The sequence below is a fragment of the Pavona decussata genome, unplaced genomic scaffold (genome assembly GCF_977016875.1).
Source record: "Pavona decussata unplaced genomic scaffold, jaPavDecu1.1 SCAFFOLD_24, whole genome shotgun sequence".
Classification (NCBI taxonomy): Eukaryota; Metazoa; Cnidaria; class Anthozoa; order Scleractinia; family Agariciidae; genus Pavona; species Pavona decussata.
The window spans coordinates 799,784-815,000 of record NW_028145447.1 but is presented as its reverse complement, the minus strand read 5'-3'; the positions used below and the strand labels follow the sequence as shown (position 1 = coordinate 815,000).

Here is a 15,217-nt window from a genome sequence, read left to right as displayed (position 1 = left end):
CTGGCCATGGTCACTGTCAATGTACCGCTAACTTTACTGGTACAGCATGTGAGAGGTGCATCCCTGAAAAATACGGAACAAACTGCTCCAATGGTAAGGCCCTATGATTTTTCCTTTTGTAACCTTTAAGCCCAGCTCTTAAATGTAGTTAGATGCAATTAAACGGAGTTAACAACAAAGAGCGGAAGTGTTGCTCCGTGACCAGTGGAGTCTCTTTGGGCGCATGCGCCAAGATTCCGCGTGCTCACATAATATACGACGTTCTTACTGCGTAGGCCGAGACAGCGTTTGCATGGCGGTTTTTTGCGACCAGGAAGCTTCTGTTTATCCTCCTCCCTCTCTCCCCCCCCCCCCTGTCTTTTCCACTGTTTTATCATTGTGACTAGTGCCTGTCTTCCCTCGAGGGCCTGGGGACTCATGGCTTGTTTTGCCAGGATTTGCCAGCCATGGGAGCGGTCTCAATCTAGGAGCTGGCTGCGAATAGTGGAAGCTCCTGGATATCGCAGGCACCCAACTTCCACTTAGCGATGCGGTTGTTTACTTGCGTATACTCCCCACTTATGGTCCTTGTTGGGAAAATTTCTTTAAACATCAAGTCGTGACTTTGTTCTACTTAGCGGCAATCATGATATATAATAATAATAATAATAATAATAATAATAATAATAATAATAATAATAATAATAATAATAATAATAATAATAATTTACCAATTTATATAGCGCTTATTTACACGTGCTGATCAATAGCGCTTTACAATCATATGTTTAAAAGAAAACGAAAATACATCACCGTGAGAACAAAATAAACCAAGTTACAAACTATAAAAATACTTCTTAAAAAGATAGGTTTAAAGTCGAGATTTAAAACTGTTCAGTGATGTTGCTTGACGAAGCTCCAAAGGTAGCTCATTCCAGAGTTTCGGAGCTGCTGCTGAGAATGATCTTGCTCCCAATGTTGTAAGCATCTTTCCCTTGGGATGGTCCAGTAAGAGCTTACCAGTAGACCTAAGATTATATAATGAATTCGATTTTATACTAACAAGATCACTAAGATAAGTTGGCGCTAGGCCATAAATACATTTGAAAGTCAAAAGTAAAATCTTATAGTCAATACGCAAAGAAACTGGCATCCAGTGCAGCTCATAAAGCGCCGGTGTAATGTGAGAAAATTTTTCAATGCCAAGAATAAGTCTTGCTGCTGCATTTTGTACACGCTGTAATTTAGAGATCTGCTCATTTGGTAGGCCAAACAATAAACCATTACAATAGGCAAGACGGCTGGATATAAGATATAAAGGGAATATACATGCAAAAGGCTCTTCCTCTCTCGATACATTATATGAATAGAAATTTTGTGACCTTATCTTCAGAGTGTAAATGCGTCAATGGAACTTGTAACGAAGGAGTCAGTGGAGATGGATCCTGTTTTTGTCACCACGGATGGAAAGGAAGAGTTTGCAATACTTGTAAGTTGATTCTTCTATCTGCCAACATTTTCCTCCTTGTTGCAGTAGGACCTCCGGAGGTTGATCCGAGGAAAACCCGAACACTTCCGAAGATAACCCGACAAATTGCGGTTTTGCCGAAGATGAAGCGAAGTTTTCCGTAGCTGTTCGAAGTAGGGCCAAGGTTCCTGAGGATATTTTCGAAAAAGAGCTCATGAAGCAGTGTCAAAACAATTATTAATTAAACTCTATTTTTCAACATTGTATAATTGCGATAGTTTCCACCAATCTCTATATTAATAAGATATTTTTATTTCTTCAGCTGCAAATTATGCAAACTGCCTTCCAACTATCTGCAGTCGACACGCCACGTAAGTATTTTCTGCTTATGCATTTTCTTTGAAAATGCAATGAAGGCTATCAATGTGTACTGTTTAGTGTGTAAGGGGGTTAATTTAAATAATTAAAATAGTGCTGCGTCGGCAGGAAATAAAAACGAATGTTTGGTTTATCAATAGAGTTGAGAACTACTCAGCACTCGAATCTCTTTACTGTGGCCAATTTACCTTTAGTTATCAACTCTGTCGTTAAACCAAACTTCTGTTTAGTGTGTGTTATCTTGTCAACTGATTATTGAAGTACTGTTTCTTTCAGGTGCCGTGGTCCAACTGGAGGTGGAAGGTGTGAATGCGATGCTGGTTACACTGGGAATGGAACTCACTGCGCAGGTCAATTCTTATAGCCCGTTCTCCTCTCAAAACGTGTTTTTCAAATATAGTTTTAGTTAACATTTGTAGAGAAATTTGCTTCAATTTGCTAGAAACACAGTTCTGTTTTTCAGCTTACGTGCGTGGAATGACTTCTAGGATCATATATAATTGCGTCAATTTTGTTTTGTTTTGTTTCTATTGTTGTTGTTGTTGTTTTTTTGTTTTTGTTTTGTTTTTTTCAAACAAAATTTGTAAGGATAGCGGAACTCCATTGATAAAAACAAGCACCGCTTGAAGTCTACTTATTAATTTTCTGGTATAGCTGTAAGTCTCAAGTTAAAATGGTACAAGAAAGTAACTTTAGTTTTGCGGGGTAGCCCATTCCTCTTCAAGGCTGCTGATCAAAAGGGCCCTGATTCACATAGCTGTACGATTTTAGTAAGAAAAATCTTAAGAAAAAAGCGTAGAACGTATATCTAACTATGAACAGATAAAGAAGATAAATACAAACATTTTACCAAAACATATTGGAGAGTTAGATTATGAATTAGTCTCTTCCTTGTTTCTAGCGATCGACACTTGCATTGTGAACAATGGTGGATGCCATCCAAATGCGACTTGCTCGATTGATCTAAGTCAGCCAAGCTTCAGGTCTTGTACGTGTCAACAAGACTTTTCTGGAGACGGAGTAGTTTGCATCGGTCAGTACAGTGTGATTAGATTTTGTTTAATGTGTGGTGTTCTGTTCAACCTCGTTCCCAGAACGAGGTTGGTATTCAGTCATGATAATGAATGTCAGCCTCGTTCCCAGGCCTCAACCCGCTTCTCGAGGTGACAGTGCTTGTCTATAGGGGCTTGGAGCCGGGCGCGTCTTTCCGATCGGCTCAACGGGTGACGTCATTTTTACCCTCCTGCCGAAGGCGACTGGGGATGAAACTGAATGAGTTTGTAAAATAAATTCGTCTATATATGTGAACTGCGGGAAAGAATAGAGGACAACGTTACACTGGAAACTGTTTAAGTTACTACATGACCTCGAGGTTCTCTTTTTCAATAGTGTTCCTTTGCGTTTTATACAAAAAACTTCCATTTTCGAACTTTCGACACCATGTTAGTGTGTCAAGAATGAGCTGAGTTTAGTCAATGGTTTACGTGTCTTTAACCCTTTCATTCCTAATATCGAAGAACAAACTCTCCTATCTCGTCCCCAAATTTTTTTGTTATCAAATTACTGGGGAGAAGTTATTAAAATATAAAGAAAATTCACCTTGGGTGATCATATGCTTAACTTTCATGACCTCAGGGGTTGAATAAGCATTGTTATATCAAGGATAAATTTGATACTGATCACTGTTAGTGCTTAAAGCGTTAAAGCCGCGGCAAATGTTCCAACATTATTGTACAACATTTGTTGCTCCAGCAATGTTACAACATGTAACAACCCATGTTATATGAAAGGTGGTTAATACTATTAGAGCGGTTTTCAATTGTGTCGAAGGTAATTGCGTTTTTGCTTTGGTTTTGCATTTCTACGCTCCGTGATTGGTTGATAAAACTCGCGCCACTTTCTCATCCAAAAAGATGTAAAACCACTCGTGCCTCGCTCGCACGAGTTTTCCCGCGCTTGGCGCCGGTTACATGTATTTGCTTTGAATTCTGATTGGCTCATTGCGCTGTTTGCACCTGTTGTGATTGGCCAGAGTTATTACTTTGGTTTTGGTTTTACGACACTCGGTTGAAAATCGCTGTAATACCTAGTAAGGGACCAAGTGTACTATTGTATTTTCACCTGCCTTTGTTCAAATCTTTAAATAAATGTACATTTGATGGACGTCGGAGATGTGTCGATAGGTCTCCAACATGGCTGATGGACACACCTTTGACGCGAATCAAACTGTTTATGATAAATATTTAGAACTCTTTTGTTTTCAACTCTGATGATTGCAGATAAGACCAAACGTAGAACGCGTCTAATGTGAATATTCTTTGTTTAATCAGGAATCGATCTTTGTCAGACCAACAATGGTGATTGCCATAGCAACGCGACATGCGCCAGCACAGGACCAGGGAAGGTAAACAACTGTCTTTTAACCCCTTAACTCCCGATATCGACATACATATTCCACTCACTGTGCTTATAGACCTCTTATCGTACCTGTTGGGAGAATTTGTTTAAACATCAAGTCATTTTGGTTTTGGTGATCATTTTCTGTATTCTTGTGACCTGTGTGTTTGAACCGGTAGCGATATTGTAAAGAGTAGTTACATGTTGGCTTCTAGTAAGGCCCTAAGGGTTCATTTCGACTTGTGTACCTTAACGTCCTCTCGTTATAATGTGGGACTAAATACCAAGAAATTCATCTAAAGGCCCGTGTAAACGGTTTAAACATTTGCCCAACATTAGTTCAACAAAAGTTGAGCGGATGTCGGGCAAATGTTGGATGAACGGAGTGTTCAAACGGCTTCAACGCCATTCATCATTTTCAAGAACAAAGGAAATGTTGAATGGATGTTGAATGGAAGTTTAACGTAATTTTAATTTGATTCAACACACTTTGAAAAAACTTTCAACATTTTTTACGATTTCAACAATGTTGAACGACCTGTTCTAACGCCCCCAGCATTTGGTTCAACAACTGTGTTGAACGCATGTTGAAGCAAACGTTTAAACCGTTTAAACGGGCGTTAGCAAGATGTGTCCTAATGTAGTTTGTATTCTTTTCATGCCGTTATCAGCGAGAATGTTACTGCAAGAAGGATTTTTCAGGGGATGGTGTGAAGTCTTGTGTTGGTCTAAATCCTTGCGACTTGGTGAGTAAACCACACATCACCATTTGTTTGGTTGTTGTTCTGATGTTACCAACGCTGATCACACTAAATAAATGTAAATATATGAAACATATATTTTGAACTGGGGATGAAAGATCAAACAGAAGAAAGATCCTTGTAGTTACTACGCAACTTAAGCAGTTGCGAAAAGAAAGCCTGAAAAAAATTCAGGCTTGAACGGGATTCGAACCCATGACCTCTGCGATGCCAGTGCAGTGCTCTACCAACTGGGAGCTGCATGAAGGAAGCTTTTTATTTATATTACTTTGCTGGAAAAGAAGCAGACACGTAAAACTTCAATTATTCAAGTTTCTGAGTATTAAAAGGAAAAATGCTGCCTATTACTCATACTTTCGACTGTAGCGAGACGTTAATGTATAAAACGTGATGAAACGTGATCAAAGTTTACTAAACCTCTTATTCGTTGCATTTCTTATAAGGTTGGTGCGTAACTTTAAACTAATCAGCTTTAGGCTGAGGTAATTATCTATTATACAAAATTTTTCTATCCTAAATGCAGACCCTTTATCGGCGGTTGTTGTTGTTGTTGTTGTTTTTTTTTTTCGCGCGTACGGTCAGGGTTAGTAAGGTGAGTGTAATATGCACTTGTCTCAGTGCATTTTCGTATTTTAGAATTCTATATTTTATAATAATTTCCTCTTTTACGTGAAAGATAAACAGTATGTTTATCGCAGTTTAAAATCCGCGGCCTGCTTGTGGTGGGAAATGACGCGCATTACTATGTAGAGTGCGGGGACGATTATCGTGTGTTCATCTGTACAGCCTTAGTTCTAATTAGTATAGCAAGCAAGCAAGCACGCGATAGTCTACTGTTGTAATTTTGTTACCCTCCCTCCCCTCCCGGAGGGCATTAGCTTGGTTTAATAAAGCCCAGATATTTACCCCTAATTATCGTGTGGTGATTTTAATGCCATTTCTTGTGACCAGGATAATGGCAGATGTAGTAACAGGGCGGACTGTGTACACGTTGGACCACACCAGCGCAAGTGTGTCTGTAGAAGGGACTACGTCGGTGATGGATCCACATGTATTGGAGACATAACAGAGGTAAAGCAAACTACCAAAAATAAATTACCTTATGCCCCATTCACACCAAGGCTTTTAAAAGCTGTTTAGTTAAACACAGTTTAAAATTGTTTCCTTCATAAAAGCTACTTTCGGATTTTTTGCCGACTACAGATTTAGCACAAGTGAAAGTATAAGTTAAAGTTTACTTGCATCCTATGTCAAAGCCAAATGGCTCAGCTTTCGTTACCAATTTTCATTTTCTTAAACCTGGTTTAATTAAACATGTTTTGTTGGTGTGAATGGGGCTTTAATTTAACGAGGACTGATAAGCCTCAGTTATCAGATGGAGAGATACGAGAGAGATACGGTGAAAACCCTCGGTTCGGGAAGGGGATTTCACCAAGGAGTAACCACTGTTCACAAAATTGTGACGGGCCATATTGGTGGAACCTCGAGCTGTCGCATGTGCACATCTACACTATGCCTGTTCCCTTAAGGCCGATTTAGACGGTACAACTTTTGCCTACGACCGTCGCATGCGATTTCTAGAGTGCGCGCTGCTCGCGTCATGCAAAAAATCGCACACAACTCTCGTCATTCAACATTGCCTACACCTACGATCTTGACTTTAAGTAGAGGTATTTTCAAATTTTCAGTTGGAATTCAAAATAGTAGGATTTCGCTCACAGGTTTTTGCAATACAACAGCTACTGCGAGCAACATGAAATGACTGATCATTGAATTATATTGTTAATTTTTTTATTTGGTGTTTGCTTTCAGGCTCTCAGGCTTGATCCACAGTTGTCCGAGATGAATAACCTCCTCAGGGTAAGTGTTAAAAAAATGACCGCATCTTCTAGCTCTGTGGACGTTTCACTTATGTCCAGAAATGCGCCTAACCCTGAATTTGGGTACTTCATATAAAACAGGCTATTTTGTCGTTTTCATATGAATTTGTGTTTGACAGAATTATGTGTCTTTAAGTGAGAATTAAGGTTAGGGGACACCTTGTGATGTCTATCATACAGTTCATGAATCCGTTTTCCTTGCATGAGGCACTTACAGAAAAGTCAAGATTGGAAGTGTTCGAGCCTCATTACTAAAGGGAGGCAATGTGCAAAGATTTTCATGTGAAAATTAGTTTGTTTGCATATGAAAGAAAACCAAGTATGCAGGAAGCCTCGCTTTCATAATGAGGTTCATAGCCACTCGGAAATGGCCTTTCTTTAGGAACACTTGTCAATTCTTTTTCTCTTTTCAGAAACACGGACTGGACAAACTTCTGGGTTCACACGGCTACTTTAACCTTCTGGCTCCAGTCAATTCTGCTCTAACAAAATCACAGTCTCGAAAGGTAAATAGGATAGCTCACTCACTTAGGTGTATAGTAAATGGTGGCAGTGAATTGTTGTGAAAGACCACTGGCTAGACTGGTAAATCTTTAAGCCTTGGCTGGGGGGTTGGGGGGCGGGGAGGTCGGCAGCGATATGGGATGTGTCGCTTATTAGGCCTGACATGTCTCGGGCCAACATCATCCCTACAACCCGCGTGCGTTGTACGTCATCGAAGGGTAAGTAAAATAAAATTTGGGGACGTAATGATTTAAAAAAAAATTCAGGGACATAATGACCAAAAATAAAAATCGGGGACATAATAGTTACCATATATCAACTACTTAGCTCTCCAGGCGTCCAACCGCTCGCCATAAAGCCTGAGGATTCTGGATATGAGATTGGCTGCCTTGGTGCTGGCCAAAAGGACCGCGGTCTCTGGGAACGAGATCATCCTGGAATAAGATAGAGAACGTGCGCAGAAGCATATTTTAAAATGGCTACTTAGGGTTTTCTGAATGGTGGTTACTGTGACCGGAGACAGTTTCTCAAGTTTTCTGTCAAATTTGAACAAGAAAGTGACATTAAACATTGAAGAGTCAAGAGCAAATTTTACTATCTTTTTGTCGGTTAAAGTCCTTTGTGTGTATTGCGTTTAATGTTAAACTCGTTTTCTTTCATCACGTAGCGTCGTAGTGTGAACTCACCAGCGAGCCAGGAAGAAATGCTTCTGAAGTATCACATCATTGGATGTGCTAAAATGTCCTTCAACGGCGACTCTGCGAATTTTACAACTTTGCTTGGATCGCAAATAACAGTAAAAAGAGAGGTATCCCTACTTTTAGTGAACCAAAATATTTAGATTATCCAAAACAATTAACTCTTTTTATTCCTCTGCGAGACAACATCACATATATGTAAACAAGTCGCCGTATGAACATCATCATCATCATCATCATCATCATCATCGTCATCATCATTACCATTGTCATCGTCATCAATAACAACAGCAACAATTCTGGCCCCAGTTGTTCAAAGGCCGGATAACTTTATCCAGTGGATAAGTCACTATCCGACAGTTTCAATCTGTGCAAAGATTTCAGTATTTCCTCTTGTACAAGCGAATATGCACACTCTAACCACAGTCTAGTTTAGGAGTGTACGAAAACCTTGGACAACGTTTAACGTCAAGTATATTTTAGACCCTGAATAGCGCCTTATCCAGCGGATAAAGTTATCCGGCCTTTGAACAACTGATGCCTGGTGTTGTAGTTTCTTGTAATTTAAACATTTTCTTGCCTGAAGATTTCAAGAAGACGTGTCAAGAAGTACATGGTGAAACTGTAATTGGACAGCAGTGATCTGTACTAATGATATCTATTTATTTATTTTTTATTACTTAAGGCTTAAAACTTGAAATATAGTATTTTGTATTGTCACTGAAAAGCCCCACCAGGGGAGTGTCAATAAAGCTCGTATTGTGTATCGTATTGTGTCAGCTGCCAACGTTTTCGTGGGTTCTTCAGATTCTCAACATGAACATTTACGTTTTCAGAAACGGCCTTATTAAAGTTTTGCGTTTTAAGTGAAGAATTCCTCATTTCTGCACATTTCGTTTTAAATTTCCCTGAAAAAGTTTGAACTGTGTACGTGTCACACTGTTTCGCTCTGTGTGAAGGCAAGATAAAGGGAGCTTAGCAACGGCGACGGCAACGGCAACGAAAACGTCACCCGAAAATATATCTTTATTTCATTTGTGCTACTTCGAGATTATTTTAACTCGTTCAACTTTTACAAAAATAGCGAACTATCCAGGAACCAAATTGGTAGGAGTGGCGTACAAGTTAAGAAAGAGAATTAAAAGTTCCGCAGAGCGATTGTTTTTGCTCATTAAACCTATTGTTTTTGCGGCGTTGTCGTTGCCGTCGCCGTCGTCGCTGCTTAAGCTCCCTAAAATCTGTTAGATTTCGTGTTTTTCCCGTCCACTTGTCTGTATAGTTTACTTTCGTTTTACCCGGTTTAACATGTTTCTGATTTTGTTTCAGGGTAATGTGACGTCGTTTACCGATAGCTATGGAAACGTTTCCAGAATAGTTGGAGCTTACGAGGCATCGAATGGCATTATAATGAAGCTAGATAGCGTACTCAGTCCTCCCCCATCTTCTGCAAGCCGTCCAAAGGTACGCATCTAAGTAGCCAACACAACTTAAGAATAAGCTAATAGCTGCATGTTTTCCAATTCGATAGTAGCTCGAGATTTTCCGAGATTTGACCTTTTTAGCGATTCTGGGAAGTGCAGGCTAATTTAAGCCGATAACAGTTGAAGTCCTAGGCTGTAATACTCTCAACGATGGTTATTGTTGGCGTCAATTTTGTCCGCTTGAAACGAAAACACTTGGTTCAGGCTAAGAGCTCGGTAAATGTAAGCTACATGTCCGCAAAGCGAGCTATTGGTTCGAGAATTTCCGCCAATGTTCGGGGTCTCTTTCGGCAACAGTTGTGATAACAATACGTCCGCAAATAGATCAAAACATTGTATATATGCCAGCATATATGAGCGCACTTTGTCTAAGAGAGATTTTACCTCACAGAAACAATAATTTCCTCGAATTTAGGTCGGAAAGTTTACTTACTTGTACTGGTTAAACAACGCCGATTTTGGGAGGGAATGCGCATGACTAGTGGTGACGTGTGAGGTATTGAAAGATTTTGAAACAACCGATACTCTTCACAAATATCGATTACGGTCGAAAAATACCCTGTATCATGGTATCAAATACTTTAGCGTTGGTGTTGATCCAACCTTGAAAGTTTGGCAAATCAGACAAACTTTAAGTTTGATTAAAAAAAAAAAAAGACTGGAATGTTAACAGTACCATGGGAAATCACAGCTGAGCAGCTGTCGTTGTTTCTTGGTAAATTGACTGTTTTGTTCTACACAACCAGGGTTCTTATGCTGATGTCGCTAACACGCTTGGATACAAAACGTTTGTAGGACTTGTTGAGGTTAGTAGTTTAGTTTAAGAGGTAAAAATATCTTTGCGGTTAAGACGCCCTACAAACGTATCAATCTTATGTGACTAGCAAACCAACATTGCACGTCAATTCATAAGAATTGAGTTTGAAGTATGAGTGGTATTTGAAAGGGTGTAGTCGACGGCGACATTATCACATATTATTCTTACCCACGGCAAAAATTTCAAATCTAGCCCCTCCCCCACTGCCCCAATCTGAGACATTTAAATTATTCTAATAATAAGCCCCACTTATCTATGGACTGTTAGTCAGCTGTGCAACACCTAATCAATTTTGAAACGCAAAATTCCGTCCAATATTAAGCCCCCCACCCCACCCTATATTCTATATCATATATCTATGTTATCTTTGCCAATTTTACCAAATACGTAATGTTTAAAAAACGAGCTGGAGTGTTTTATCGGGCGCCTTGTGGTTTTAGACCCGATAAAACACGTGCTGCGAGTTTTTTGAATGGCTTCAAAAACATTCCTGGAAAAGCGTGTGTCAATAGAGTTCATAACAATTATGCTTTTGTGAACGTTTGAAATTAGCATACGAGAAAATCACCGCGTACTAATGAGGAGTGTCTTATCAGCTGATAAAACACCGCATACTAATAAGGCGTAAGTTTTTTTGATAGAAAGTCACTGCACGTGATGTACTTTCGACCATTTGATAGGTCAATGGGCTTATGAATTATTAATAACGTTTTGAAGGAATTTTAATGTGAGGATGCTAGACACCATTTATATATCCTACACCCCATGACTGACTCTGAATCATGTTCCTTCTGCAGTTGGCAGGATTAAGAAACAAGCTGGACATTCAATTTAACAGGCCTCTCTTAATGTTCTGGCCTACTGACGACGCTATCAGCGCAATGCCTCAGGATCTCTTGACAAAGCTACGAGACCCAGCACACTTACTGGATCTGATTCATTTTGTGCAATACCATGTTGTAACTAATACTCAAGTAAGTTATAAAGAGGTCAACAGGATATAATTCAGAGACATCAGTGTTAGAACCAGCTTGTACAGCATAATAAACAGCACCACAGGAAAGTAGTGCTCAGTAGCTTTCATTTGAATGGTCACACTTTAGGATTTCACCCACAGACTCAAAAGTTTGAATCACCTTGCACAGCATAATAAACAGCACCACAGGAAACTACTGATTAGTAAGGATTTCATACAGAGATGCAAACGTTAGTAATTAATTGACCTTTTAGTTACTGTTAATTTGCACTCTTCCTATCAGCCTGAGTTTAGTTCACAGTCTTTCTTGAGAAGTGGAGCTGGCTTAGAATTAAAGACGTTGGGAAGATCAAGTTTGTTTGTGTCATGTAAAGGAGGCAAGGTTGGTGACAATACAATCATGATCTATTTCTAATTTAATGCAAGCAGTTTTTGAGGCTAAACTAAGGATCGCGATTGTCTGTTTCTTGGTTGGTTTTTAAACGGAAGCGCCTGTTCACTCCTGGGTGTGAGTTCCCTGTTTCGTCATAAACAAATTCGTTACCTCGGTAAATTCCGGAATTGTAACGTTCGGAAATTGCAGCAGACCTGCACCCTTCAAGAGCTCTATTTTCAATGGATCCTTATAACCTGCAACTGCATTGTTTTTTAGGGCTGGGAGCATTGTTCTGTTGTTCGTTCTTTTGTCCTCTCGACCAAACATGTAAGGCGTTGCAAATGGTGCTGGTCGCCCTGGAAATCGAGCGACCTTCGGAAAATGTACGGTCCGGTCTCGTGAGTACAGGTTGCAAAAGCCTGTGTTTAATGACGTTGAAGATTTTTGTTCTTATATTTGTTCCTTAGGGTGATCTTTATGTTAATGGTGACAGCAAGCTCGTGGAACGGGATGTGGCGTTTGATGGTGGCATAGCTTTTGGTGTGGATAGGGCTCTTATCCCTCTTGGATTTGGTGGCAACTGTGATGAAATTAATGAGACGCGAATTACGGTAAATGTTTTCCATTCTCCACTTGATATTGGTTTTTTCAGTCAAACAACATGCCTTAACTTCTGTTAAATGCCCGCTTTACTATTTCCTACTTACTCACAGTCATCATCGTCGTCATCATCATCATCATCATCATCATCATTATCATCATCATTCATTTGCCCTATTAAATAAAAAGAAATCATTCAATTTACAATAATGACGAGGAGACCTCAAGAACCACCAGGCTAATAAGAGAGGCCACCTCGGCTGTCAATAAATAGAAAATATGGTGCTGCGTAAGTGCGGCTTCGTCAATTCATGATTTTACAGATAAAAACTGCAACATTTTTTCCTTAAAGATGAAAAAGCTAGATGAAGAAGTTATTGATACTGGCAGAGAGATCCAGATTGTGGGACCTTGGTAGAGGTCTGTAAATTGCGTAAGATTCGTGCGACAAGAATGCGATCGATAGTGGTTGGCTGTTCTGGCACCAGATCATCGTCTGGTACCGGGTCGTCATCATCATCATCATCATTATCGTTATTGTTACTATCACCATCGTCTTGTCTTGCTTTCGTCAAACAGTCATAGAGTGTATTCCATTTTAATATTCTTTTGTTGGTATTCAAATAAACCTTTCTTACCTCGTTTTTAAGCTCAGAAATCAAAAGAATATTTTACCTTGAACGAGACAAGAAGGGCTAATATGAATGCTCACAAAAGTAATAAGGTTTATTTTCCTAACCTTTAATTAGGAAAGGGGATACAAATTGTTGTGAAGCAATGCATTCTGTTAGTTTAATCTAATTAGAAAATATTGTTACCTTAACCAAAGAGAACAATCGGTCTAACTGTTCTTGGCGTACATTTTGTATTTGTCATTTATTTATTGTCTTCGTAGGGGCAATGTGGAAATTGCTTTGTTTCCGTGAGCTGCCCACACGATGCCTCTCTGATTGTGAGTAGAGTTTATATTTAGCGTTTATGAGCGTTGTTTCTGGATTGGCCTTACCTTTGCACCACGTTAAAGGGGCAGTGTTACGGAGATTTTGCTGTATATTGGCCAAAACTGCTGACATATTTCACAAAAAACTCCTTCTTTAACGTGAAATCGCTGTTAGAGCACCTGGACGAAATATGAAATGATTTGTCTGACAATGAATGAACTAAAATCTTTTTAGCGATTTCTCCAAAATATGCATGAGGAACTTGAAAAAACTGGTGCAATCCATTTCCATCCTAGCCATCCGCGGCCAGAGATGAATGATACTAGTTTCTGTACGCTAGTAGGGTTGTTTTCAACAAAGTTGTACACTTTATTTTAACGTTTCCACCCATACAAATATGTTTTTTCGCTCATCAAAGTGACGCTAAAAGTAGGTGACACAACAATAAGTTTTACACATCAGAATCCAACCCTCCGTCTATCAATAAAAACCCTCGGATATAACCTCGTGGGTTTGTATTAAGTTATGGCTTTCGTTCGTTCATAACACTGTCTTGGAAACGTATAAACACAACGGTTTTCAACAGACGAAAAGGCCTTCAGAATTCACACTCGCCTTCTAAACTTCTTTTCCCAAAACGCATAAAAATAAGAGACAATTTATGGTTGAACAAGAAGTGTGCATTCCATCTACCATTCGCGAGACACTAGTTCCGCAACATTCCCTAAACATCGTCAGCCTTCAATTGAAATCACCCATTCTTATCTTCTACATTAGGGCACAACAAACCATGACTGTATTTACAGTGGTGATTTACTGGGTTGCCAGCCGATTTGCTTACAGCGACAGAAGATCACAAAATGCTGCACTAACTTCTATGGACCAAACTGTCTGGGTAAGTTACATCAGTGTAGTTTACGTGACCACCAGCTCAATAGACCCTACTCCAAAATGGTGGCAACAGATTTGAATGAGTTAAAATTGAACTGAATGAGAAACTGATACCAGCACTGGAAAGAGCGCCTTTACTTTAGTAACCTTGCGAAGTTTCAGCTTATTAGGTGTTATATCAGCTTAGGAAATGTTAGATGAAATTTGACAAATTTACGGACGTTTGTCATACCCCCAGTCATACAAACGTCTGTAAATGTTTCATTTTTCAACTTACATTTTCTCAGCTGATATTACACCTGATATGCTGAAAGTTTGAAGGTTAATGATGTAAAAGTGCTCTTTCTAGTGCTGGTATACGTTTTTAATTGTAACTTATAAATTTTAATTTTCGGCCGCCATTTTGGAGAAGGGTCTTTTGTCCCTTTCGGAGTTGAAATGGAGACACGGGGTTTATCACAAGGAATATCACATTTAAATTGGTCAGTTTGCCAAGTAGCCCTCACATAACACTCAAAAAGTAATTTTATTCCATTTCTATCGCATTACATGGGTGTTAAACGGCTCACACTTTGTAGTACTTAAAGATTCCTGCCACCGTTTAACGACAACGTATGGAGATAAACAAAGGTTTTATTTTTATATGCGGTTCATAGACTGATCCTGTTTGATGTAAAATATTACAAGAATGACAAAGTTAAGTGAAGTCGAGTTTGTGTCGCTTAAGGACGGTGCCTACTAATAAGGAAGTATTTTTGTTTGCCTTATGACTATGCGGGAAAAGCAGATCTTAGCAAGGGCTATTGAAATCCAAAATCGCATTTTTTAGAGATAATGAGCGTCAATTATTCTAAAAAGAACTAAAATACAAAGCAATGTAGGGCGTTTTTTTTTTCAAATTGAAGGTTTATTATCTCTGAAAAATGCATGGTTACTCCCAATTTTCCTTTTAGATACCAAGATTAGAGCACTTGCTAAGTTCTGCTTTCTCCGCGCAAAAATATCCCTGTATTAGTAGGCACGACCAATAGGAAACCCGAGTATCCTGAGATGCGCAGAAGGTATGCGCA

At 39.3% G+C, this 15,217-nt stretch overlaps 1 protein-coding gene across 2 annotated transcripts in view; it reads left to right on the top strand.

The window, feature by feature from the left end:
• LOC146485889 (stabilin-2-like) overlaps positions 1 to 15,217 on the top strand; it is a 100,038-nt gene that overhangs the window by 46,268 nt on the left and 38,553 nt on the right. For both annotated transcript variants that reach the window (XM_085102828.1, XM_085102827.1), the window contains exons 37-54: positions 1 to 93; positions 1,373 to 1,468; positions 1,770 to 1,818; positions 2,102 to 2,175; positions 2,727 to 2,858; positions 4,156 to 4,229; positions 4,894 to 4,968; positions 5,935 to 6,054; positions 6,796 to 6,843; positions 7,277 to 7,369; positions 8,035 to 8,175; positions 9,392 to 9,526; positions 10,293 to 10,352; positions 11,161 to 11,337; positions 11,623 to 11,721; positions 12,183 to 12,326; positions 13,211 to 13,267; positions 14,034 to 14,151. The exon at positions 1 to 93 is cut by the window's left edge and continues 60 nt beyond it. In XM_085102828.1, coding sequence (XP_084958954.1) covers positions 1 to 93; positions 1,373 to 1,468; positions 1,770 to 1,818; positions 2,102 to 2,175; positions 2,727 to 2,858; positions 4,156 to 4,229; positions 4,894 to 4,968; positions 5,935 to 6,054; positions 6,796 to 6,843; positions 7,277 to 7,369; positions 8,035 to 8,175; positions 9,392 to 9,526; positions 10,293 to 10,352; positions 11,161 to 11,337; positions 11,623 to 11,721; positions 12,183 to 12,326; positions 13,211 to 13,267; positions 14,034 to 14,151 — 1,785 coding nt within the window. The remainder of the gene's footprint in view (positions 94 to 1,372; positions 1,469 to 1,769; positions 1,819 to 2,101; positions 2,176 to 2,726; positions 2,859 to 4,155; positions 4,230 to 4,893; positions 4,969 to 5,934; positions 6,055 to 6,795; positions 6,844 to 7,276; positions 7,370 to 8,034; positions 8,176 to 9,391; positions 9,527 to 10,292; positions 10,353 to 11,160; positions 11,338 to 11,622; positions 11,722 to 12,182; positions 12,327 to 13,210; positions 13,268 to 14,033; positions 14,152 to 15,217) is intronic.